Here is a 26,311-nt window from a genome sequence, read left to right as displayed (position 1 = left end):
ACAATCTGGCGTGATTTTTACTTCATGAAGGCATAGGCTCAGATGAACGATTAAAAATCAGCTTGACTGAATCAAGCGGCTGACTGGGCATGTAGAATTTTTCTAAAAAAAATTCTCTGGTTGATTTTAATAACTATGACAAGGTGGCTCATAAAAGATTGAGCTGAATTAGGTTGGATCTTGAATCATTAAAGGAACTTCTACCTCACAAAGGAAAGAGGAAACTGCATGATTTTAATGTAACAACAGAAAAATACATGATAGCGAATATGAATTACAAGGGGCATCATCTCTAACTCTTTACTTGGATGATTTTATTGATTTATTGATAAATATAACCAGAAAAATCTAGAGAAGAGTTTCTATGATTCAATTGGACTACTTGTTAGCTAACCAGGTCATCATCTTGGACTGAGTAAGCACTGCCAGGGACCTTGACAAAAAGCTCATCTTCCTCATCATCCTCTGCATCGTCTGATTTTTCAACCTGAATCGAATGAAATCATTGAAAGCATTAACTGCGAAGTTCCTGTCGAATTATTCTACAGACCAATGAAGGAAAAACCACCAAAAAACCCGAAAATCCCAACTATTATTTTCTGCAAACCATAATTAGACTGACAGTTCTAGTCACCTGGAGATCATGCATGGCTGTTTTTAATCTTTCCTTTGCGCGGGTTCTTATCCGTCTTCGGTCCTCGCGCTGAGCCGCAGTGACATCTGAATGGCAAGCCACGCATAAAGTTCTCATATTTTCGAGTTTGCACTCCCCTGCAGATCTCCGGCAAGACGTCGCAATCAGTACTGCCTTCATGAAAATTCATTGTGGTTAAAAAGAACTTGTTCTTATGATGAATGACAAGCAAACCTCCGCCTTTGTAGACGGGGATTATGTGGTCAGCGTGCCATGCGTTGCCCTCTGTTGGATTATTGGCCAGTTTCTCGAGCCTGCGCATCAGAGAGAGAGAAAGAGAGAGACCAAAAATATTAGTGTCAACTTATCATTCTTGAATTATCAAGATATAAAGTACGATCATAGATTGAAAAGGTTATGTCCACGGTCTATACATTGCAAAAACGAATATAACATGATCAAACGTTGGGAGAATGCCCACTAACTCTAAGCCCTAAACCCTATATTATAACAGAAATATGAAGAAGGATTGCTCACAAGGTTCTTTTGTTGGCCACCTGTGGAGCCACCTGAGAGATGTATGCTCTTCGTCTTTCGACAGATAGCGGCTTAATGCACTTAATAAGCCTGTGACAGTCTAGCTTGCATAACACACAAATTCCATACTCAATTTGGAAAAGATCCTGAAATTGATGATGATTTAGTGGACAAAATATTCACAAGCAATGACTCCGTTGTATGAAAAAAACAAGACATCATCACACAAGCTATTCTTGTCACCTTTTATGGCACATTGTTAACGAAAAAAAGGGGAAATGTAGGATATTGTATAAAAGGTAACCTCGCGAAGATATCTTTGACTAGTCCTTGTACGGAACTCTTGAAAGCAATTCAAGTTGCAAAATAGATCCTCAAAGAACTCAGGGTTCATTGAAACCTTGTCACTGAAAAGAAAAGTCCACCAGAGAAAAAAGAGGATCAGTGAAAACTGAATTGGCAAAACATCAATAAACTTGATTGGGCCACAACTTTAAAAAATTTAAGTTTTCTAGAAGGAGGCCGACGCATCTATTTCACAAACACAGTCTGAGATCCTAAAACTAATTTGATTTGGGACATAAACTATGATGCTTACTATTTCCAAACGAACCTAAGGAAAGGCAGACGTTTTCCCATAGAAGAGTGTCGTGTGTCAGGATATCATAGTACGGATGCAGTCACGGATCATTCATAGATTAATAAACCGGAAGTAGCGGTAGTGAAATTGAGTCGTCAGTATCTTGGAACAAACCTGCAAGGAGACTGACAGAATTTACATAGAGGTCCATTATTCATCCACGCTTGTAGGTATACTTTCTCGCTTTTAGGGCCCCTACGCAGAGTTACTCTCTTCCAAACAGCGTTTTCTGGTAGGACGCAATTTATCTCAGTCAGAGGAGTTATTCTTCTTTTACTTCCACCTCTAAGCAGCCCCTGAAAATTGGCACACCTTAAAGTTTAAGCTGAGGATAAACCCGTCTACAAGAATCAAATCTTTTGGCATATCTTTATCCACTACAGGGAAAGTTAAGAATTTATTTTGATAAAGGTATGAAACTAGAACTAAGACGCTCTGTATGATTGTCATTTTGGACGTAGGACTGGACATAAACTAATTTCATTCATTCATGTAATACATTAGGATTCTATTGAATACAGAAAGATGTCATTAACACGGAAAAAAGACCTACAAAAACTTGTCATGATGGTTTAAAAATCCATACCCCTCTTTTGTGATTGATGCTTTCTTTCAAGTAGCAAAGTTCTAAGAGCAGAGGAAGCTGTAAAGGCTTTCCCAGAAGATTCTTTCGCTCAATCGGTCTTAAATTATTCCACTCCTTCATGAAAGACTTCAAGGCCTCCCAGTATGCAGGTTTCTCACTAATACCAGGATCGCCTTCCATTTCCTTCAAATGGGGTGGCAATTCTGCATCGACTTCTTCCGGTCTGAAATTTTTATGCAGAGGTCGAGGTCTGGTATCTGCGTCTGAGTCACAAAGATACAAGTGGATACGGCCAGTGTATCTACTCACCTAAAAACGAGCAAAAAAACATTCAGCTGCTTTTTCCAGATACACAATCTAGCATTAGAAAAAAGCCGGAATATAACAATGAACCTTGGTACAAAAAAAGAGCAAATTGCCACAAAATCAGCTGATGGGCATTGACACAAGACAAAAAAAATGAATAAACTGGCTCTCGTACAGTGCACTGATGGGCATGCAGCCTGGTGAGAAAGAGTGGTCAAAGGAGCAAATCTGCAAACTTTAAGGAGAGAACAGCAATGGCTGCTGGTGAAATTGTTGAGTATAAAGAAAAGCAATCAGCAAGTACGGGAGAATCAGAGAACAGGTGTCTCGGAGTATAAGGAGATAGGGAGGTACGCTTTCAGCCAGAAATTTCTACAAAGTTTTAAATTGCTATCGCTCATTACAACATGAGAATATTTCCTTCTAGTAGGAATGAGTTTCTTCATTAAATCACCAGTAATCTCAAAAAGTTTAATCTTGCACCTAAAGTCACGCCTTCAATTCAAGCAAAGAATGTCAGTTTAACAAACTGAACCCACCACACACGGAAAACATAAACCACAAAATAAAGGTGCAAAAGCGCGAGTATATGAGCAGAAATAAACGATGTTAATTACTTCCTCTTCTGTCAACTATAATTAAATAGTCAAACAGCATGATAGCAGATTAAAAGTCATAACTGAAAGTATTCTTTGCGTAACTTCTCACAAAGGAGGATGCCCTCTTGATTCTAAAAAGGTTGAATATCTGGATGATAAAAAGTAGTCTTATAAACTACCTCAAATCGCAAGGAGTCTTCAGGAAATAAGAAATTTGTATGCTCTTTCCCTCCCTTTATATCGATGATCTCTGTGCATTTGTCAGACAACAAAACTTAAAGAAATGAAATGAAACAAGAAATCTGAATCACTTAAATCCGACTGAATGCTATATAAAAGAAAATGACCCAAAAAGAAACCTGATGAAGAAAATTTCACGTTTTCATCTTCCAATATATGCATATTACTGGCAGCGCATGCATCTCCAGAAGGTTCCGGCACACAGGATTCATGAATGTCAGATGATGTCATATTTATTATCTCTATCGTCTTCCCTGCATCAATTATCTCTGTTCCTTGTAAAACACCATGATTAATTTGGAAAATATAGACACCGTGAAACATGAATCACTTGAACAAACCACATGAAATGAAGTAAAGCAACTACAAAACATACCTGATAAAGAACATAGTTCGGTTTCATTTTTCAATGTAGTGATATAACTGGAATCAGAAAAGTAAGATGTCGTGGAACATTCTCCTTTATGTTGAGCATGAACTATTTCATTTTTTTTACAGCATTCTTCACCAAGCCCATTGGCGTCAACCTATGCAAAAGGGAAATACCAAAAGCTCAGGAATGCCACAAGCTTGTTATTTATTAAACTTTAATAAAAAATAAAGGTATGAATGGAACTATGCACCTCGGACTTGCGCATATCCGTCAGAAAAGATCCTTCATTGACACTTAATGACTGACATGATAAAGTTATTTCTATACCTTTGTCCATTTCATTATTTGGAATCCTCTGTTCAACTGAAGAACCACGGTCAAACAAAATTAAACATTTACAAAGAAATGGCATGCACGGAATGGTAGACAGTTCTTTCTATATTTATACCGGAAGAGATTTCTGGTCTAACAGAGCTGGGATCAGCCTGACGGGCAAGATCAAGAACACTGTCAACCTGTACAGTCAATTCAATAGTTCACAAAATATCAGGCACACAATATTTAAGGTTAAAAGCTAGACCTAGCAAATAATATTTAAGGTTAAAAGCTTCACACAGCATAACAAGCTTAAAAATCCACTTTCAAGATAGAAAATTGGCTAGGATAAAAGAGGCAGATTGTTAACGACCTGTATCTGTTTTATAGCATCAAATTTTCCATTCATCATTGAGGAAACACGATACAAGCTCTTATTTAGCTGGATCCAATGTGATTCATCTTTGGTATCCTGAAAATGACAAAAAATGAGCACTTGGGGAAATTTTCAACAGTGAATGAGCTTCACAGAGTCCACCATGGGAAAAAAGAGTTGACCTTGGCACAAAAAATGTAAATGTTTACGGCATTTTTCTGCCCCCTTCTGTGAGCTCTATCTTCAGCCTTCAAAGATGAAATAGATTCAACAAAAAATCAGAAATTATCATGGGTGAAAAAAACTCAATTATCTTGCAAAATTTTCTTTTTATTTTCATAGGACGCACCATTTAGCAAATGAATTAACTAAAAGAAACGAAACGGTATAAATCAAAATTGGAAATCATTTTTTCCACTCATTTCATTCCAGGAGAGTACTAGAATGCTCTCGATGCTCTGTATGTTGACCCATTGCTTTAGGGTATATGTCGTAGAGTTTGGAGTCCTAGAAGTCTATATCCCAGTGTTTTGAGGAATGGGTCAAACGTCTTTCTCTTTTTTTTTTATTGTTCTTTTATCTTGAGCCTAGACATTAGGTGGATTTACAGCAGGTCGTATTTGATACGTTCCTGACTCAGGAGCCTGATTGATCCACTCTTGTAACGAGGTTTCCAACAACAATTATAGTCCAAAAACCAAAGATGCATACAATGTCTTTCATAGAGAGATTAGATAGATGTTCCTGGGGTGGAGAGGAGTGAACAGGAATACCAAGAGGATGGCAAAGGATTGCCAATGAATGGTCGCCACTCGCAGGGTGACGACGTCGGCCTGCGAGCACAGAGAGGGAGAGTCTTGTCAAGAACAATGAAGAGGAAAGGGTAGTAGAGAGTCTCACAAGATGATTTTCTTCCTGCCCTACCTCCAGAGAGGAAGGACTAAAGTAGACACTGAAAGGGGGCTGGGCCTGCATTTCTGGGTTGGGCAACTTTCATGTCTTCTTCCAGATATAGACACTCAGACAGATCATATCATAATATATGAAAGATTTAAGACGAGTGCCATAACCCTAGAGTAGTACCATCATCTTTTCCTCTTCTACTTCTTTTAACCCCCCGACTGCAGGTTTATATTCTACTGCTGCAGGATTCAGAGACATCACATAACTCTCCTTAGTTGTGTTTGCATCCATTACGGAACAAATAAAAAAAATAAAATAACCATTACGAAGCAACACCGGTGACAATAACTATTGTATTATTGTTCCAGATCTGTCCCCCTTTCTCCTATATACATTCTACATTTACCTCCACTGTGTCCCCTTTATCATGATAGATTTCCTTCGGGGATTTTATCAGTGTATTACTGTTCAACAGTAATCGTATCTCCAGGTTTGAGTCCACCTCATACTCACTAAAATCTATATACCAAAAAACTGAATTATAGCTGCCACAAATTCGTGATAAGAACCTGGGTTCTTATCAGAGAGATGATGCGAAGATTGAGCTAGAGGAATGGACATCTTAATATGACTTCATGGCTGCCCTCCTAAAAGGAAAAGCTGCCCTAGCTAACAGGAACCACATATAAAAGAAATTTATCGAAATACCCTTAGACGGTAAAATGGCGTAACCTTCAAGCCACAAACCTCCAAAGCTGGTCAATCGATCTTTCTCTTTGCCTACTTGGTCTTGGGTTCTATTTCAACCAGATAGAGGGATAGGCTTTTAGAATCAAACTTTAATATTTAGTCTGGAACAAGAGGAAACACATGAATAAGTGTCATTTTTACAGACTGAAAGTCAAAACATTAAAATTCCCTGACAAGAATTTCCACGAGCACAAATTAGCACTAATATTTAGGTACATTCACATGTCGTACGTCTCCATCTAGAAAAAGACTGATTCGACTAAAAAGAGGTTCAACAAAAAAAATAGTTGGAACCTGATACGATCCTCGATCGAGGTCCGTATCTGAAGGTGGAAGAGGGTGAGACGAGAAGGGAATTCCAGGGGATGGCGAGGTGAAATGGGAAAGGTAGAGGGCAGGCCGAGCAGAGGGGGTAGGGATCGGCCGGGGACGAGCCGCCTGGAGATGCGGTGAGGAAGAGACGATCTCAGGGGACGGGGATCGTAAAGGGAGAGGGGATACCAGACCTGGACTTGGAGAGGGGGAGACAAGGCACTACTTCATTCTTCTTCTTCTCTCTTCGCTGCCCTTCTAAAGGGAGGGGATTCCTATTTTAAGGGAAATACATAACAGCAAATGACTAGAACACCACTGTGGGCTAACATGACAAAATTACCCCTAGGATCCTATCAGAACCTTACCTCCGAAGCTGTTTGCCCATCCAAAAACACCTTTACCTTTGGGAAAGCACTAAGTAACCGGAGGAATAATTTTTACGTGCATGTGTTGAAAAGTGCCTCTTTTACGCAGAAATAAATGTTCAAATAGTAAAGAGAAAAATGTTTACTTGAAGCATTTCAGATGCAGACTTCGGCAGCTCCAGGAACACAATATTTTGCGCTGATGAGAAATCTAGTCCAACACCTCCAGCAGTAATACCAATTATTGCCACCTTGACCTTACCAGAAGAAATAGAGCAAGTTTAGTATTATCTAAATATTATTATTTTTAAAACAATTTTCTAAATATTAATACAAAGGAGCAAGTTGGTTATCATCAGAAGATAAAAAAAGAAACCTAAGGTTACAAAGAAAATAAGAATACTTGCAAAATAACTGACCTCCTTGCATGAGTTAAATGTGTCCACAGCTAGTTTCCTGTCCCTAGGACTGGTTGCTCCATCAATACGAACAAACTGGATCCCTTTCTCGCAGACTAAATCCTGTATGTTTTATGACATTAAACTAAAAGAGAACAAACATACCATAACATAGAAGATTCCAAATCCTGTATAATAAGAACAGTTCAATGAATAGAAAACAAACATACTATAATATAGATGCAAATAGAGCAGAAGAAAAACAATTCTGAAAAATTCAACCAAGAACAAACAAGAAAGCTATCGAACCTGAATTCCATCAAGAACCTTCAAATGGTGTGCAAATATTACTATCTTCTGAGAAGCAATATCTTCGTCGAGAAAACTTTCAATTCCCTCATTATCAATCACAAAATGATTAGAAAACCATTCACAAAATCCTGAGAGTTTTGCTACCCCAATCTCTTGATAAGATAGATCCTTTGGATTAACACAACACTTCTCACCTGAAATGAATTAGACTTCTAATCAGCAGCTTAAGATAAGAAAAATCCTAGTTTGGTTGTTGTTAAATTCTCTTATATATTTATAACCAGGATCAATCATGTCTTTGATTATAACGAGCCTTTTGAATAATGTAAACCAAACTACTCTTATTTTAGTGCATCGATCCAATATATTTGAAGACACAAACTGAGGTGTCCCCATGAAATGCATCTCATGGAACGTTCGCGGACTCCGTGCTGAAAATAGGCACAGAGTAATGGGAAGATACTTGAGAGAATGGGGAGTAACAGTGGCGTGTCTACAGGAAACCATGCTAGAAAAGTGTGAGTGAAGGGAGGTTTGGGAGTGTGGTGGTGGTATGGAATGAGCCAATATTCTTAACATGGACGGTTCAGTTGCTGCTGCAGTCAACCTGAAACGTCTGAACGAATTTGAATGGTTGTAGCATTGGTTTACGGTCCATCAAATGCCATGCGGGGAAGCAATCTATGGAGAAAGTTGGCTGATCTAGCGGGCATATTCCAAGGGTGACGATACTGATGGGAGGTGACTTTAATATGACATAAGAAGCAAGGGGACAACGCTGGAGGAAGGGACACCCACTTGGAGGAATTTTGGGTTTTCATTTCAGAGTCATAACTCTATGAAATGGGGCCCACCAACTCCACTTATACATGGAGAAGCAAAATGGGCTACAACAGGACATCTAGATTAGACCAATTTTTGTGTTCAGTAGAGCTGGTAAATCAGTTCCCATTTGGGGATGTGAGATCACTCACACGGCCACTATTAGACCATACCCCAATTGTATGGGCTGGAAAAATGCAGTCAGAAGGCCAACCTATTTCAAACTAGGCAGGTTGTGGCTACAGGAGTCTGGCATCATGGACAAGGTAGAGAGAAAGTGATCAGCACAAACCCGACTCAAATCTGAAATGGAAACACTAGCCACCAGAATTCACAGGCTGCGGCATCACTTTGTGGAGGCCCGCAAGCGCTCACACGAGAACAGAAAGCAGATCAGGAGAGAGGCCTTGCACAGGAACACGCAAGAACAAAAAGCAGACCAGAAGAGAGGCCTAGCACAGGATAAAAGAATTGGATGACCAGGAGGATACTTGGTATTTGGAAGGAGATGAAGCAAAGGAGCAAAGGAAGAGGAGAGGCGTGGTCACAAGAAGCTTGAGATGGACTAGAGATATAGGTCCACACACCTACGGCTAAATGCAGGGGATGTGAACACGAGATTCTACCATAGTGCAGCAAACGGGCAGCAATGGATCGACAACATTCAGAAATTAAAGGAGGAAGGCCAGGAACTCATCAGATCACAGTCGGTGGGTTGTACCACTGCAGAACATTTCTGCTCATTTTATAAAAAAGTCTAACATAACCGGTGGACGTGGTGCGGTAGGGGTACACGGACGTTGGATCCTGTTCACAAAGCAGAGTTGATCCATCCTTTCTCACAGAAAGAGGTCCAAGAGGCAATTCAAGGACTCAATGTCAAAGGGGTGCCAGGCCCGGATGGTCTGTCGGTGTTCTACAAAGAATTTTGGGAATTAGTGAGACCAAATGTGATGGCCACTCACCACAGGACTGGCAATATAGAGAGAATTAACTGAGCATACATGTTTCTCCTACCGAAGCTATAAAGCACTGAAAGAATCGAGGATTTCAGATTGATTTTGCTATCCAACTCCCTATACCTAATTATTGCTAAGGTCTTGGCAAACAGGTTGAGGGAGGTGATCAGAGAGCTTGTCGGACCCTCCCAGACGGCGTTTATATAAGGTTCCTTGTTGGTCGATAGTGCTGTCGCACCAGGAGAGATCTTAACTTTGTGGAAAAGCCACGGGACAAGCGATTTCATTGGAAGGTCAACTTCACTAGTCCTATGACACACTAGACTGGGGCTTCTTGTGGGCATCAATGAAGAGGAGTTTCCCGATGGAATGGATCACATGGGTGAAGAGATGCATTATATTGCACTCCTCAGTGTTGTAGAACGGGAGGCCAGAAGGTGGGATATACAACCGCAAAGGGGGGTTGAGGCAAGGATGCTCCCTTGTCCCTCTAATATTCATCCTAGCGGTAGATGCACTCGCCCCTTGCACCACTCTAGCATGTTCCCATGGTCTTTTGAAGGGATACCAGACAGCAAGCTATTTCGAGGGTATTTTGCGACTATAGTATGCTGATGTCACCACCTTTTTATTTTTATTTTTATTTTTATTTTTTTGAAATAGACACCACCTTTCTAATAAAGGCTCCGGGAGGTGGCGAAAAACTTGTCCACCTTACCCGACCTATTTGTAGACTTCTCTGGCATACAAATCCATCGGGCTAAAGTCAACATTTGTGACTAGTAGCCTTTCGCAAGAGGAGGAAATGCAATGACCAGAGGCACTGGGTACACTACTCAAAAGTCTACCTATGAGATATTTGGTCCTGCCATTGACCAGAGGGATGATGAACAAGTTAGATTGGCAGCCAGTTGCTGAGAATATTGAAAGATGGCTAGAAAGATGGCAAGCCAAGGTACTCTCCAAAGGATGTTGATTGGTGCTAGTGAGGTCAGTATGGTCGTCAATTCCCATCTTCCACCTCTCAGTGCTCAAGATGCTAAGGTACTCTCCAAAGAGGCTCGAAGGCTTGATGTGTCTTTTCTTGTGGAAAGGTGTCGGGCCCGACCAGGGTTTAAGGCTGGCACTGGTGGCATGGGATATCGTCTGCAGACCTACCAAACAAGAAAGCATTATCAACAAAGCATGAATGCAGCACTAAGAAAGTGGGTGACAAGGCTCATCCACCCTTTGGAGGACCTAGTCATCCAAATTCCTTTTTTTGAAATGTAAAAAAAAAACAGCTACGATCAACATTTAAACTGGGATGTGAAATTGGCCCCAAGCAGAGGAATGTCGCCTTTCAGGCAGGAACGTAGACAGATTTTACCCCAAGTTAGAGACTTCTTCGCTGCCTGACTAGGAGATGGCTCCCTATTTCACTTTTAAAAGGATCACTATTCTTTGGGTGACCTTTGGACGGAGGAATCTGCTCGGCTCTATGCGCTCGCTCAATGCTCTGATGCCACAGTAGGGGAGTGCTGAGACATCACATGAATTTCACGGGTAGACGGTGCCCTGTCATACCAGAGGGTGGCGGACTTCTTGGGCATGCAACAATCCTTAATTCAGTGTTGGCCAAGACATGGAGAACAAAACAGAAGGGTTTGGACATGCGCACACTTTTCAGTTTGGAAAGCATGTATGAGGATCTGTTAGCAAAATGAGGACCAATCAACTACCCAGGCATGTTGGGCCATTTGGCGCCTAAAGGTTCCACTTAAGGTTACGATCTTCAGATGGTTCTTACTGCACAAGAGTGTGGTGACACATGTCTTTCACAAGAGGATGTATCCTGATACATCCGCAGCATGCATTCTATGCACAAGAGGCAATGAAGATTGCAACCACATATTCTTCAAGTACCCCTTCGCCCGAGGAGTCTCACTTTTAGGGGAATCTTTTATTTCAATAGTATGTGGCGTACCTTACTGACTGCTGGGCCATCCTCGCTTCCCCTCGAATCTTCAAGTATAGATCCTTCATCGAGAAAGGTGGCCCCCGCCATACCCATCTGTCTCGGGAATTCGCCGATGGGCTGAGAGGTAGGAGGATCTCCTACATCCTTAACAACTCCTCGAACCTGAGGTCTGAAAGTGTCTCAGAGAGGGTAGTGACCCAAGCCCTGTCCCGACATTCACTGACTGTGGCATTTGGGTTCCTTGTCAGAGCAAATAGCCTGGGAAACTTTGACTTCATGGGACCTTGTTTTGACCAGTTATCAGATCTGAATCGAAAGCCTTCCCCATCCCCCAACTTGGGTCAAATAACTCACGGATGAGAGGGATGGTTTGACGCAGGCTGCGCCAAAAAAGAGACTCCCCCCAACTGCTTGCCCGACGCCTCTCCCAATCCGTCTCCAGGCCATATATGTCTCCTAGGACATTGAAGACCAGACCCTCCACTGATGTCATAATTTGTTCGACCCATTTAGTCATCAATGCTAAATTTATGGAGTCCAGGTGGAGAATCCCCAGTCCTCCTTGTTTCACGAGTCTACACACCACATCCCACGCTACCAAGGGTATCCCCCTACGATCCCTCTCTCCACTGCCTCCCCAACGAACCGTCTCATTAATCCCTCTAGGCGTTTTGTCACAACTAACAGTACTTTACATACTGTTGTTAAGTAGAATATAGGGATCGCTGAGAGCACTGATCTCAAAAATACCAGGCGACCCCCTTGTGATAATACCTTGTTCTACCAGCCCTCCAACCTCCGCTCCACCTTGTTGATCACTGGCTGCCAGTCTGCAGCTAAGATATGTCTCCCTGCCAGTGGAAGACCCAGATAATTAATCGGTAACAAACCTCGAGGTATGACTAGCGCGTTAGCACATTGTATCTCCCACTTTTCAAAAAAAAAAAAAAGCACATTGTATCTCCTCCTCCAAAGACAAGCTGAATCCCACAAAGGCTGACTTTTCTCGGTTGAGACGTAGCCGCAAGAAATCAGCGAATAGTTCTAACAGCGACGATATGGTATGAGCTTCTGCCGCAGCTCCGTCCATGAAGAATGTTGTGTCATCTGCATATTGGAGGAGTGGAATACCCCCGGGGTAGCTCGCCGTGTGAAAGCCTCGTACTAGGCCGTGTTTGCATGCCTTAAGGGTACATGTGGCCAATGTGTCTACTGCAAGGACAAATAATAAGGGGGCTAGCGGGCAACCTTGTCTGACTCCTCTGTGGGCAGATCCATCCTCCTTCTGCCCAGCCATTGACCAAGACTAAGAACAAGTGGGATGTAACGCATCGTCACACCGAGGCCACCCAGTCCTCGCGAAATCCTAGCTATCGCATGACAGACCATAGAAATCTCAAGTGAATAATAGGCTTTCGCGAACTCCACCTTTATATTTGTCCCATTTCTTTTCCATGCTGAAACGATCTCCCCCATCACCTTTGCACTGTCTTGCAGCTGTCTTCCAAGAATGAAAGCCGATTGGAAGGGTCCGATTGGGCCCCCAATCACCTCCCTCAACCGGTTAGCCAACACCTTGGCAGTGATGAGATAGAATTAGACAGAGCAATGGGTCCAAATCCCCCACAGTCAATGCTCCCGAGCACTTGGGCAACAGAAAAAAATGTGACCTATTAAGTCTTTCGATGCCAAAGTTATCCCTGTAGAACTCATCCAAGGTACCCATCACTTCTGAGCCTACAATATCCCAGAATTCGCTAAAGAAGAAGACTGGGAGTCCGTCAGGGTCCGGAGCTCCTTCTCCATTCAAGCCTTGGATCACTTTCCGCACCTCTTCCACGAGAAACGGCTTCACTAGCTCATCTTGCTGTGCTTGTGATATCCTGGATACGCTTCTACCCTCCCATCTCCACTGGTTTCGAGCCCCCACTTAGTGATTGTTCTGAAGTGGTCTGCTAGTGCTTCTCCCACCACTTGTGTCCCCACAAATTCTCGGTCCCCCACTTTCACTCGTGGTATATGATTCGACCTCCGCCTTCCATTCGCCACCATATGGAAGAACTGTGTGTTGGCGTCCCCATCAATCAGCCAAAGTTGCCGCAATTGCTGCCTCCAATCCATTTCGAGCTTCTTATCCTCTTCCTCCACCACTCCTCTGCATGTTTTTTTCCTTGAGTTCGGAGTCAACCACACATCTTGTATCTTTGATGGACCCATGATAGGGCTTCATCTCTTCGCTTGCGTCTTCTGATAAGTCCAAAATGAGTCGTGTAATTATACATATTTTAAAGTCATTTTGGGATCAATTCATGTGTATTTTACCCTATTTTATGAAATATTGCATGTCATGCACTAAATAGAACGAATGATAAAAATGATGCATTTAAATGTCTTTTTTATGCATATTAGACAATCTAAATATTTCATTAGTTGAAATGTACATTTAATACATACTTAATTGTCTATGTTCTGTTTAGTATCTTTTCTATGAAATTGCAGAAAAAAATGTGGATTTGATTTGCAGGAAGAGATAGAGAAATATTGTTGAAAAGGAAAAGATATATATATAAGGATAAAAGAAAAAAAAATTGTTTTTATTGGGCAGGCTAGGGAGCAACCAAGACTGGGCCTCAAGCCAGCGGCCAGGCCAGCGAGCGCGCAGCACTCAAGCCAGCCCAGCCCGCCGGCGAGGCCCATGCACAAGGGAGCACCCAATCGAGCCCACACAGGCCCACAATCGAGCCCGCATAGGCCCACATCCGATCGCACGAGAGAGGTTGATGTGGATGCGGAGCCCGGCGGCGAACGAATCAGAGATGGCTAAGGTGACGTGGACTGCCTATGTGGACGGTGACGAGGCGTTGACGTGGCGGCGATCGGGGTACACCATACACAGAGTCCACGGCTGCGATTTAATCGCAGCCGTTGGATCCTTATGAGAGGAATCTAACGGCCAGGGCATTTCTGTCCACCTTCGCCCCTGGCCATCGACTTCGCCGGCTGGAGGCCGCTCTCGGCCGGCGAGGGGGGACCAGAAATGACCCAACGGCTCAAGAGGGCTACCAGGGCAGCTCCCGATCATCGCACGGCCTCTGGGGTCTCTCCCAGGCCGTTAAAAAGGGGTTGAGAGCCTCAATTTTAGCATCTCCGGCCGCAAGAACAGAGGGACGGCGGAGAGCTCTCGCAGGTGACCCAGTAGCCGGCGAGGTGCTGTGACACACCTCTAAAGCTCAGAGGACTCTCAAGAAGGTCTCGGAGGTCAGTTCTTCATCGAGTCGCACCCGGACGGAGGAGGAGAACAGGTGAACGACTAAACGGAAGCTCCACGACGGCGACCGGCGCCGCTATCCCTGTTCTCCGAATCAAGGCGTTCGGTGAGATCTAATCTTCGTAGATAGATCCCTTATTCATCCGCTTTGAGCCTAGCGGAAAGTTTTATCAAACATTTCAACGTATAGTGCATTTGCGATCAATTTTGATTGACGGATTTTGTTGGGGAATTTCATCGAACACCTAGCGTGATCGATAAATATATCCGATTTACCTAAGTTCTCTTTCATTAAACCTTACAAAAACTTTTAAAAATATTCGCGTCTCTTGCTGACATTCTGTCAAACACCTTGCGGTCGTTCGACAGAATCACTCGTTTACTCTCCTCTCTATCAATTTCGAATCTCTTTTGGGCATTCTGTCGAACACCCTGCGGGCATTCGACAGAAGTACCCTTTTTCTTTCTTTTACTAAAACGAAAACACATAAAATATCTAGCCTACTTAAATATAATATCTAGCCTACTTATTCCTGAATTATTCTTAGTACCACTAGTACATATATATACATAATCTGAGATATTTTCTTTTCTCTAATATTCTTATTAAACTAATATTCTCTATACTTTCTTATTACTTATCTCTTCTTATTCTTATTATCTTTAGTACTATTACTACATTTTAATAAAGATAACTCAATTATTGAATTTAAACCTAAAGGCCAGTCCCTGTGGAGACGACCTTACTCACGCTATACATGAGTAAGTTTCTATACATTTTATAAATTTATTTGATTGAAGGTAAATTAATAACAACGACAATTAAAAAATTAATTACGCAATTTGCCTTCGTCATCTTCCCTCTCCGATCTTTTTCTTCACCCCAATACGATGTTGTCGTAGACCCGCCAATTTGGTGGCCAGCCTCATCGTGGATGTGCCCTGTGTAGATTGACATGTCCACCATGCTATCACTTCTTCTTTGAATCCCTTCTCACGTAGCCACGAGCGATCCAACTTAAAATAAGTGGATCTGTTCTGGCCAACATTATCCTCCCAGATAATTGGAACATGGCCAGATATTGATCTGGGGAGTGCTCGTACATCTGCCAATGGATAATCTTCCAACAGGTCCAACGAACAAAGGAATCTGTCCTGGCGAGAAAATATGGTTGGGCCTCTCGTACTTCGCCATGTGTAGTTACAATTTGTCGGTCCCATTTCGTGCAATCCAGTCTCAGATATGAAAGACCAGAAAGCCGATGACCTTGGATCCTGCCCTTCCATCCCATTCGGTCTATCAGTCGACTCCAGGGTCACGTTGATATCCCCTCCAAATAACATTGGTATCCCATGAAAGAGGGAGGCTACACCTTCCAGCTCCGCCCATAACCTGTGTCGACGGGCTGCAATAACCGGGCTGTAAACCGATGCCACCATGCATTGAAAACTGTCACTCTTCTTCACTTTTACTGCCGCAACATACTATCCCGTCCATGACCCCTCTTTAGCAAAGGTCGTCATATTCCATGCCACCAGTAGGCCCCTGGATCTACCCGTGGCATTTACGGCCACGAAGCCCTCGAGAAAACCTCGTCCCACCAAATTCCATTCTTTTGTTTCACATCTCTCCAGCATCGTCTCTTGTAAGCAGATCACATCGGCTCCGCATTCTTGTAAATAGATCCCTACCACTCCCTGTCTCCCTTCATCCATAGAATTTGTGCATTCCACGATACACATTTCATCAATGAGCTGATGGTTGCCCCCCCTGCAGCCTCTCTGGTGCCACCTCCACTACCTCAGCCACTCAAGCAACATCGGGTGAGTGATTTGGGCTTCCTGTCTCCATATCCCTTATGTGGCTCGAGGACTCTACGATTACTTTTCCCTTGGAGCTTTGACCCCTTGGTGCTACCCTGTGTGTCTCTTGTTGAGATACCATTTTCTTTGGTCTGCTATCCACGATAAAGCGCACCTGCACATTTTGCTTAGACACCACCCAAGTCTTCTTACCATCCGCCTCCGTCAAAGCCAATTTCTCCCTCCGATAAACCACACCCTTGAACCGACGAAGATCTACATTAGTTATCCGCCACATCATTTTCCATCTAGGGCGTCTGCCTTTCTGAGCCTTGTCCACCGTGGTCAATGTCAGCAGTATGGCCGATGATGCGCTCTCCCCTTGGACCTTGACCTTGCTCTCTACTCCTTGTACAACTTCCTCCATGGTAGGTCGCCCCGACAGAGGTCTCGTGGGGGAGCCCTTGAATTCGCAAGGTGCTGCTGGAGGGGTCTTGTGGCTTATTCTGGCCTTGAATGTTTTCGCGTATCCATGTGACCAGGCCGATCCTGGTAACGACTCCCCTTCTATCACTTCAACGTCTAGTAGCACCACGTTTGGGTCCCTGAATTCCAACCCAGTCGAGATGATACTCTTAAGCTGTATGCATGAGGTGATCAAGTTTGTCAGCCTGAACTGTTGGCGATGCACCAATTGGACCCCCTGCATCTCCACCATGATCCCCATCTTTCTAACTTCATCAGCCCCATCGGTGGGGAGTACCCAGTGCCATCTCACCTCCGTGGTGTCAGTGATCTGTTGCTTCCAGCCACATACTGCTACATAAGCAACCAACGATACCCCTCGAAGAAATAGGGTGTTGGTATCAACCTGTTGTTTCTCCGCCTGCACCAACTTCGGGAATTTCTGCCATAAGCCGGCGCGGTCAACCTCGGTCTCTGGACTATCTCCCAAAACATCGCCCACCAGGCATTTTTGGAGGATGTTGGTGCACTCATCCTCCCCTTCTGCAGCTACTTGGATCTTTTGTTGGCCTTGGCTTTGGATCAGGCGTCCTGTTGGCGCTTAGACTCTGTTATTTTCTTCTCCCTTGACGACACTCAGACTGGCGGTGCCCTGTCCTTGGGCACCTACGGCAGATCACTTGATCTCGGCAATCACGTGCGTGGTGGCCTGGCGCTAAACATCTGAAGCAAGTGTTCTTCTCTTCGGGGGGTCGTCGATGTATGAAACCATTTGCGGGTTGAGCCCTCTTCGCGCGACGGGATCCCACCATCACCCATCCGTACACTTCATTCTCCGATCCGCACGTGAACTCTGGCGCCTATGATGACGTCACGTGCCGGCTTGCTCCGTACTTGCCTCTGTCAGCCACAGCAACTCTAGGGTCCTCTTGCGCTCCCCCCGCGTTGGTTGTGTGTCGGCGGGGTCTGGGCTCTCCTGCCCAAGTCCCACTCTGCCCTCTTCCTTGAGGCATTGGGCCTGCTCCAGCCTTACTCTGATTGTTGTCCTCGCCCCCCAAGACACGCAAATGTGCCCTATGCTGAGTGTGCACGGTCTCCTTCCCCTCTCTTCATCTCTTCTTTGCACATGAGCTCTGTATCTGCGCCCATCTTGGAGGAGCAGCTCTTGTTTCGGGACCTCCCACCTGCGAGTATCATATCGGAAAGCCCTTCGACAGAAGCCTTCTGGTGTTGCATCTCTCTTGCCGCGGCAAAACCCCATTCCACTTTCACAGAATTCTCCTCGAGCATCGCGTTGCCGGCTCCGAGCATAGTAATTCTGGGAGCCGGCTCGCTGTGGCCCCTCTCTTTGGATGCCCTCCCACCGGAGACCCTTGATGGCAGCTCTCCAGCGGAAAGGCCATTGGCTGACAGCTTCTTTTCTGTGTTTCTGGTGACGAGCAAATCCCTGCCGGAACCCTTTTGATTCCCTTTGGTATCCTTTCTGGCAGACCTCATGTCAGGCGTCTTGCTGGGAATCATTGCTCTGTCTCCCGTATTCTTCACCCCTTTTTCCCTCCAGAGGCCGTCGACCACGATCGACTTTTTTCTCTTCTCCAGGCTCGGCAGGGAGAAATGGATGGTTTCTTGCCGCACTAGAAAAAACACTCGCCGGTGGCTGTCGCACTCACCAGAGGATTTCGCCCTCGCCCCCACGATGGATGCCCTTGCCGGTGGATGTCGCCAGACACCAGATGGTTTCGCCAGTCGCCCTCGCCCCCATCTCGAGTCGCCCTGCCCCCATCACGAGTCGGCCCCATCGCCATTCACCCTCGCGCCTATCGCCTGTTGCCCTCATTACCAGAGGGTTTCGCCCCCATCGCCAGTCACCAGTCGCCGGTGGATGTTGCCGTCGCCAGTCGCCCCCATCCCGGCTCATCGCCGTTGGACCCCCCAACGATCATATATATTATTAATTTAGGGTTGAACACTGATTTCTGGTGTTCTTCCCTCTTTTTCTTCATAACAAAACACAGTAAAGATAACACAAAAGCACGTACCATTAGATTCAGAAGGAGCACGTTCCACAAAAGTATCCTCATGATTGTCTCCATGACCATGACTAAGCCCATCATCATTACCATCATCCTCGTCGTCATTGTCGTCATCACCATTGTCATCATCACCATCACTACCATTTGTTGTAATGTCATGGTTACCATGTGTCAAGTTGATATCACTGTTCTGTCCGGTATAATTTCTGTTGTGGCTTGACATTCTTGCAATGAGAGCATCACCCTTTTTTATTGACAGCTTTATGACTTGACGGCGTTTGGGTGGTAGCTGTGTCAACACATGCTCCTTCAGCCTTCTTATCTGCCACGAATCATTCGGAGACTATCAAAATAAAAAAAATGATCCTGAAAACTGAAATGAGGAGTTAACACAAGTCTACAAAATAAACAAAAAGAAAGTTCAGTGTATCAATGAGTTTTTCAGACAAACTTCAGCAGAAAATAACATCTCTAGGGTGGAACATATATGATATGAAAGTATGACATCGTTCCTTTGAGAAGTATGCAATTATTGATACTCATGTGTAATCAAGGTTCATTTGAGAAATGCGTAATCATTGATATTCTTGAGTAATCTAAGTTTCTTCAAGAACTGTGTAGTTATTGATGAGAAGACTTTGCTACACCTTTACTCTACTGGTCCATGTACGTGGCTCTCTCATAGAAAATTGGCCATCTATCTAGATCTTAAAGTTTCCTACAAGAGTCCAGGCTTGATCAAGTTTAATATCAAGATTGTGCAGCATGTCTATGATACAGTTATGATCAACTGATGGGACTTGGCCTCGACATCTATGATCTTTATCAAGATCCACCTTTGTTCGGGCTGAACTAGCCCTCCTGTGCTGCCAACGCCCAGATGCATGGATTAGGATATCATTTGACAAAAAGCTTTCTTACTGGCTCTTGAGAGTGGCAGGTATCAGCTTTTCATCAGAGCGTTTAAGAAAAATCAGCTTTTCATCAGATTGGGCTGCGCCCATCAACATTAAGTTACTTGTTATAATTTCTGAGAATAAATGACTCACAAGACAAGTCATGTGGGCCTTGTAATCCATGGTCCACTTATGCAGTCAACTTTAAAAATAAAAGAAATGGATGTAGGTCAATTATATCACATGATCCACATGCACAAAGAGCTAAACTCAAATGGAAGGATAATTTTTAAAAAATGAATACGGAACTGAAATGGATACTGGTGAACAATCTTTGCAAAGACAAATGACAATCCACATATAGATAATATTTTCTTCAGAATATCAGAAAAGGTATACATCAAAGGACTAGATTACACAAATGTGAAGGCTATCTAGACGTATTCATTTTAATCCAATTCATGTTAAGATATTTAAAATTCTAATCCAATTAAGTTTCACACCATAGTGCTACTAAACTATGTGGATTCAGATCATGAGCTTCATGATTTTTTTTCTTATATTGCAATGTCTCTTCCATGCCAAAAGGCGAACAAATGGTCTCAAGACTATTGCAGCTGAAGATGGCTTTCTTCCAAACAGGACATTCATGTCATTCTCTCATTTTGAATGAATATTCATAACAAAGAATCACAAGGAGAAAAAGTATATGTTTAGATGCAATACAAACATCTGATGAAAAATTCAAATCAACTTTTGCCCTTATTTTCTTTGTTTTTTAAAGTACCTAATTCAAGACTCGTACCCTTATTATCATCTAGGTGATTTGCAAAGTGAAAAAAGAAAGGCCTGGAGGAGTTAGGAAACAAATAAATGAAATAAAGTCACAGGAAAATTGAGGAATTACATAAAAATCTTAAGTGCAAAAAGTTCACTTCAAAAACCCATGTTCAAATGCATTTGAGGAAACATGACTAAAAAGTTACTTGAAGGATAAGTACAGAAAAAAAGAAACTTCAAAAACCAAATCATCATCCACACAAGGCATAACGACAATAAATCAAAATTAATTAATATACCATTACGGTCATCTTCAACAGCAAATTTAATTCCTCCAACCGAGTACCGCTGGAAAAGTCCTAGATAGATCAAAATACAAGATATGAGATTTTTTTCGAACAATACATGATATGAGATGTAAATTAAAAATACATTTTACTCAGGCAACTAAAATAACTAAGCTAAACCATATCAAAAGTTTGAATGGATAAAAACTCTAGAAAGGAATTCAAATGCAAGTTGATACTCTTCAGATCATAAAAGTAATTCTTGCCATCCTCGGTTTTTTATACCCAATATTCAAATTCAGGAAAAAAGAAGAAATTTCTTTATCAGAGAATGCAACCCAGTGATAATGAGATAAAGCAAGATAATGTCTCCTATTGATACATCCAGATGTCGAAGTCTTAACTGAATGGAAATTCATCTACAGGATCTAGACAACACAATGTTGCCTCTGGAAAGGGTAAAAATTAAAGTAATATTGGACATACCAATATCTCTTGGTTCCTAAAGAAGAGAATGTCATTTAAGGCTCTCCTGATGAGATCCAAGAGAAAGCAGTGGTCACTTCATGCGTGAACGGACAGCTCACTAAGTTAATAGATAAGGTGACATACATCAAGCAGGATACCAAATGGATACTTGAGCACTTTCATCTTAAGAGACGCAGATTATGCGGAAAATCACTTCTCAATCACCGCATCTCCTTGATAGTTGGTTTAAGCCCAGAAATGATAAAACGGGATGAGCCCTGTTTGAGAAAGTTTATCCAAGTACTGATCATATCATCTGCATTTTCAGTAGAACACCACTGTAAGAGAATTTCGAATCCGGACAAGATACTCTAACCACTGGATTTCAGGAACTGTAGATACTAACAAGATCAAAATTGCAGCCATCGCCATCACGGAGTGGCACATAACAAAGATCCATTGAGAGTTAAGACTGTTGCTGTCTTTTAACTAGCTTCTACCACCATCTGCTGGGTCATGTGCATCCATTTCTGGGCCCTTGAAGCAGCTTCCAAAAAAGTATTCATAAAAGTGTACCTAAAAAACCCAAGACGATTTTGTGACATTGAATCATGTTATTTTAACAACATCAACTTGGCATAATTAATTTTCTCCACCTCGTTTTGAGAGTGACACTTATGGTTTTTGCATGGGCAGTACCCCTGCAAAAAGGCGATTGTTAGACATCCAATTATTTCCTAATCATAGGCCCCACTAATGTCTGGCCCTACATAAAAGAATGAAGGAGGTGAAGATGGGAGGGAGAAGGATGAGCTAGCAAGCTCAAAGGAGATTCACAGACTCTTGGAAGACGATCGGCCTCTTGAAACACCACCTCATCTATGTTTATGTTAGTTATAGATCAGATTGAGCTCTTGTTCATCATCTCTCTCTACATCTCTCTTCTTTGTCTCCAAAACCCACTGAGAGAATTTATTCCTTTCTCTTTCTTGCATTTCTTTTAAATGATATAGCCCTTCTCATTGGAGAGAAGTGTAGAATTCTGTTAAGACCCCGCTCAGGGTCTATAGTCGACGGAAGTCGGAACGGCCCCCAGACACTTCGTCTCCACAGGCGGCCGTCTTAGGCCCCGTCCATCAGGCGTTATGACTCGCAGGAGTGCCGCGAGTCATAAGGAGGGGGGCCTGAGGAGCTAAGGAGGCAGCACAACATTGTACGCTCTAAACCCTTCTCTCCCTCACTCTTCCCCTGCCCTAGCCTTCTCCCCTTGGTCTTCTCCAGCGAGCTACCCATCGAGCTGCTGAACCTCCAGACGAACCGAGGGAACTGCGTGCTGTGGCTGACTTCTCGCCACTCCTCTTCCCTTCCCTGTTCCTTCTCCCTTTCTGCACCAGACCTCTGTTTGTGTTAAGGATTATGTTGGAAGTCGATTTGAGCTTTTTTTTGGGTACGAGGGTTTCAACAAATTCTTTGGTTAATTGTTTCTTTTATGACTAATTCCAACTTGTCAAACATCACCCGACGATGACTACATCATTGGAGCGCCTCTACCTTGGCAACATAAACTCTGCCAGCTTCTCCATCTTTCCCTTGACAGTGTTGATCCTGTCAACCTGACACCCGCTTTTTCTTTTCATGGTACAAACCATGCCGGTTCATATGATACAGCAATATCTCTTTAGATTCATCCCACACATTCTCTATCAGCACTCTAGGCTCCCACTGTGCTGGTTTGACATCAGAAAGGGGAACCTCAACTGGGGTCCTGACAGCGGCCTCCAACATTCAGTAGCAAGGTACTACCGACAAGCTTCCAGTAGTAGGATCCACAAAAATGTGAACTGATTCCAAATGCTATGGCAGCTCGACATCAAGGGCAATACTTTTTGACTCCATGGATTCATTATACGCACTTCAATTCAAAATGGAGCGGAAAACATACTAGCACTGTATGTTGTAAAAAGCATAGGCTTTATTTTACCCATTAAATTTAAGGGAAGAAAAATCAAGTGCAGCCACCGTATCTCAATAGCTGTTGATCACACTCATAGAGATCACTGCTTCTATCTCGCTATGTGTAAGGAAGGTGAGATTGGTTGAGACAGAAAGGGGTAATGAACCTGCAAAACAGAGTCATACTTTGGAAAGAGGACACAGAAATTGAAGAGTATCCATAAAGTCCTTATGTTTCCGCATGACCTGGACAACAAGCCAAATGTAATAATGGTTTCGGATCCTCCAACACTCCCCCTCAGATTTCTTTTTTTTAAAAAGAAAAGAGAAGATCAACTGAGAGTGACCTGAACACTCCCCCTCTGATCTTCATGTATACATCCCTTACAGAAAAGGAGGAGCCACGCCGCTCCCAGCAATCTCATGTCTTGCTCAAAGGTCAAAGATGTATGAGAGCCTGCCTTTCACAATTGAACTCAATCTATCTCATTATCGCCAAAGTGTTGGCAAATCGGTTGAGAAAGGTAATTGGAGACTTATTTGGACCCTTTCAATCGGCATTCATTCCAGGCAGGCAACTAGTGGAGGGCACAGTGGTAGCAGGAGAGATTTTATCAACATAGAAGAGAAACGGGACAAAGGGCTTCCTATGCAAAGTCGACTTTGCAAAAACCAATGATTCTCTTGATCGGAAATTTCTTTGGCCTGTTATGTGAAAATGAGGTTCTTCCGATGAATGGGTGGCCTGGGTGTGGCGATGTGTTACGTTTTACTCATTCACGGTCCTGGTGAATGACGGTGCAGAAGGACGTTGGATCCACCCACAAAGGGGAGTCAAGCAGTGGAAACCTTGGCTACCTGCACCCTTGAAGCCTGTGAACACGGCCTCTTAAGGGGCTTCCAGATGGAGAGTTATCCGGAGGGCATTCCCTTACTTCAGTATGCAGATGACACAACATTCTTTATGGATGGATCGGCAGAGGAAGCTGGTACTCTATCTACATTACTAGATTTATTCAAAGACTTCTCAGGCCTACAATGAAATCGAGCCAAGTCGGCATATGCGGGATTCGAACTTTCTGCGGAGGAGACACAATGCGCTAGCACTCTTGGCACACCTCAAGGGTCAATTCCAATGAGCTACTCGGGTCTTGCGTTGACAGGGATATGTATTTTACTTGCAGAATGGCAGCCAGAGATTGAGAAGGTGGAGAGGAGATTGGAGGGCTGGTAGAATAGAGTGCCATCAAAAGGGGGTCAACAGGTGCTTCTGAGATCAGTGCTCTCAGCAATCCCAGTTTTCTATCTCTCAGTCTTTAAGATGCCAACAGGTGTGAAAAACACACTGAGCGATTGATGAGAAGGTTCTTTCGGGGAGGCAAAGAACACAAGAAGCGCAAGGGGGTGCCTCTGGTCCCGTGGAACATAGTATACAGACCCCTGAAGCAGGGGTGTTTGCGACATAGATCGGATCAGTTTGCATCAGGAAAGATCAATGTCCTTTGGTATAGTGCAACCAAAATCCCACAATATTGCCCTCGGAATGAGGGAGAATAGAAAGAAGAGAAATAAAAACACTAGAAAAAGTATGGTAGCTCAAATGGAGTTCTCCTGGAGCTCTCCCCTCTGGTTGGCAGGCACGATCATGCTCCCCATCCCTCTCGCCAATCTTGGCAACTGAATTCTTGAAAAATGCTTTTCCCGCTTCCTCCTTATTTATATTGGTTCTGCACGTGCTGAGTCCTATCACGACTTCCCACATGTGCTTTCTTTTCTTTCTCTGATATTGCTTGGAGAAGAATCGTTGCATGTCAGTTTAGGAATCGTCCATCTGGAATCCATGAATTTGGCATTGTTGGTTTGGGTGGAAAGACTTGGGACAGCAGAGGAGGACCTGGTCTTCAGGCAGATGGGCTGGAGCTCAATCTACATCAAGCCATATCTCATATCCGCAGGTTTTTGGCGCCAAATGGGGAGATGGTGCTGGTTTTCATTCCTGGACAGATAATTAGACCAATAAAAGCATCCTAAAACTAAATTCCCAAGACTTTTTGCGCTGGTGCTGAACCCACACACTATGGCTTGTGAGTGATGGGACAGAATTTTTGCTCTGGTAGGGGCCTTATCACAGAAAATGATTTGAGGAGCTGATGGGGATGCAACAGACCCTCCTACATCTCAGCCCGTCGAATGAGTCACATGATGGTTGGGTGTCACGAATGACATCTTTTTCAATTAAGGATGCATATATGAAGATCAGAGGGGAAGCGATGGAGGATTCAATAATCAGCGCCACATGCTCCACGTTGATGAAACAAAAAGTCCCTCTCAAGGTGAGGCTCTTCAGCTGGTTGTTGAGGCGAGGACTGGTTACAAGAGTCTTGCACAAAAGATGGGTCCCGATGGCTTCCACAGAGTGTCCTATGTGCGCCAGGGATGATGAATAATGCTCCCACCTATTCTTTACATGTCCCTTCGTCCAGGAACTATGGGCATCACAGCAGATGGTGGGGGAGAATGTGTCCTCTGATGAGGCATTTTGGGCCTCAGTTAGTGATGGTAGATACAGGAGCATGCTGGATTGGGGGATACTCCTTGTGGTGCTGTAGGCAATATGGTTGCATGTAATGAGGTGGCATTCAAGGGGAAGATGGCTTCTGTGGAGAATGCCATTCAAGACATTAAGGCACTACTATTTTTTGGTTTGGAGGGAGGTGAACGACAGACCATTTTGGCCATTTTCTATATGGATTGTACACGTCTTTATATTTTAATAGCATCAGGTTGGCCACCACTTCAGGTGGTCTTCCTTATCTTCTTCTTCAAAAAAAAAAGAGTGTGAACCTTTTTCTTTTAAGATCACCCATGCCCGCAAAAGGTTGCCTATGCCCCTCTTGGCCCTAAGGGCACCACCCCTGTACAGTCCCAAAAGGCCTCCTCTGAGGAGACATTCACCCTTGTGGTTGGC

General features: G+C 43.5%; 1 protein-coding gene across 4 annotated transcripts in view; it reads right to left on the bottom strand.

The window, feature by feature from the left end:
• Positions 1–198: 198 nt before the first annotated feature.
• The window catches only part of LOC144702201 (SNF2 domain-containing protein / helicase domain-containing protein / HNH endonuclease domain-containing protein), a 41,845-nt gene continuing 15,732 nt past the window's right edge, over positions 199–26,311 (bottom strand). Inside the window, exons 8-27 of one of the 4 annotated variants that reach the window (XM_078574152.1) lie at positions 20,935–20,994; positions 18,966–19,281; positions 7,647–7,843; positions 7,359–7,460; positions 7,086–7,196; positions 5,380–5,439; positions 4,789–4,854; positions 4,604–4,702; positions 4,364–4,430; positions 4,166–4,278; positions 3,919–4,069; positions 3,662–3,811; positions 3,482–3,552; positions 2,398–2,706; positions 1,926–2,107; positions 1,476–1,578; positions 1,172–1,317; positions 869–948; positions 635–771; positions 199–487 (exon numbers count right to left, since the gene is read on the bottom strand). In XM_078574152.1, coding sequence (XP_078430278.1) covers positions 386–487; positions 635–771; positions 869–948; positions 1,172–1,317; positions 1,476–1,578; positions 1,926–2,107; positions 2,398–2,706; positions 3,482–3,552; positions 3,662–3,811; positions 3,919–4,069; positions 4,166–4,278; positions 4,364–4,430; positions 4,604–4,702; positions 4,789–4,854; positions 5,380–5,439; positions 7,086–7,196; positions 7,359–7,460; positions 7,647–7,843; positions 18,966–19,281; positions 20,935–20,994 — 2,622 coding nt within the window. In that variant the 3' untranslated portion in view covers positions 199–385. The remainder of the gene's footprint in view (positions 488–634; positions 772–868; positions 949–1,171; positions 1,318–1,475; positions 1,579–1,925; positions 2,108–2,397; positions 2,707–3,481; positions 3,553–3,661; positions 3,812–3,918; positions 4,070–4,165; positions 4,279–4,363; positions 4,431–4,603; positions 4,703–4,788; positions 4,855–5,379; positions 5,440–7,085; positions 7,197–7,358; positions 7,461–7,646; positions 7,844–18,965; positions 19,282–20,934; positions 20,995–26,311) is intronic. The other 3 variants (XM_078574153.1, XM_078574155.1, XM_078574154.1) reach the window with 3 other exon arrangements.

The sequence above is a fragment of the Wolffia australiana genome, chromosome 4 (assembly GCF_029677425.1).
Source record: "Wolffia australiana isolate 7733 chromosome 4, ASM2967742v1".
In the NCBI taxonomy this organism is placed as follows: domain Eukaryota; kingdom Viridiplantae; phylum Streptophyta; class Magnoliopsida; order Alismatales; family Araceae; genus Wolffia; species Wolffia australiana.
Note: the sequence above shows the minus strand (reverse complement) of the source record. Positions and strands in the feature narration are given on the sequence as shown.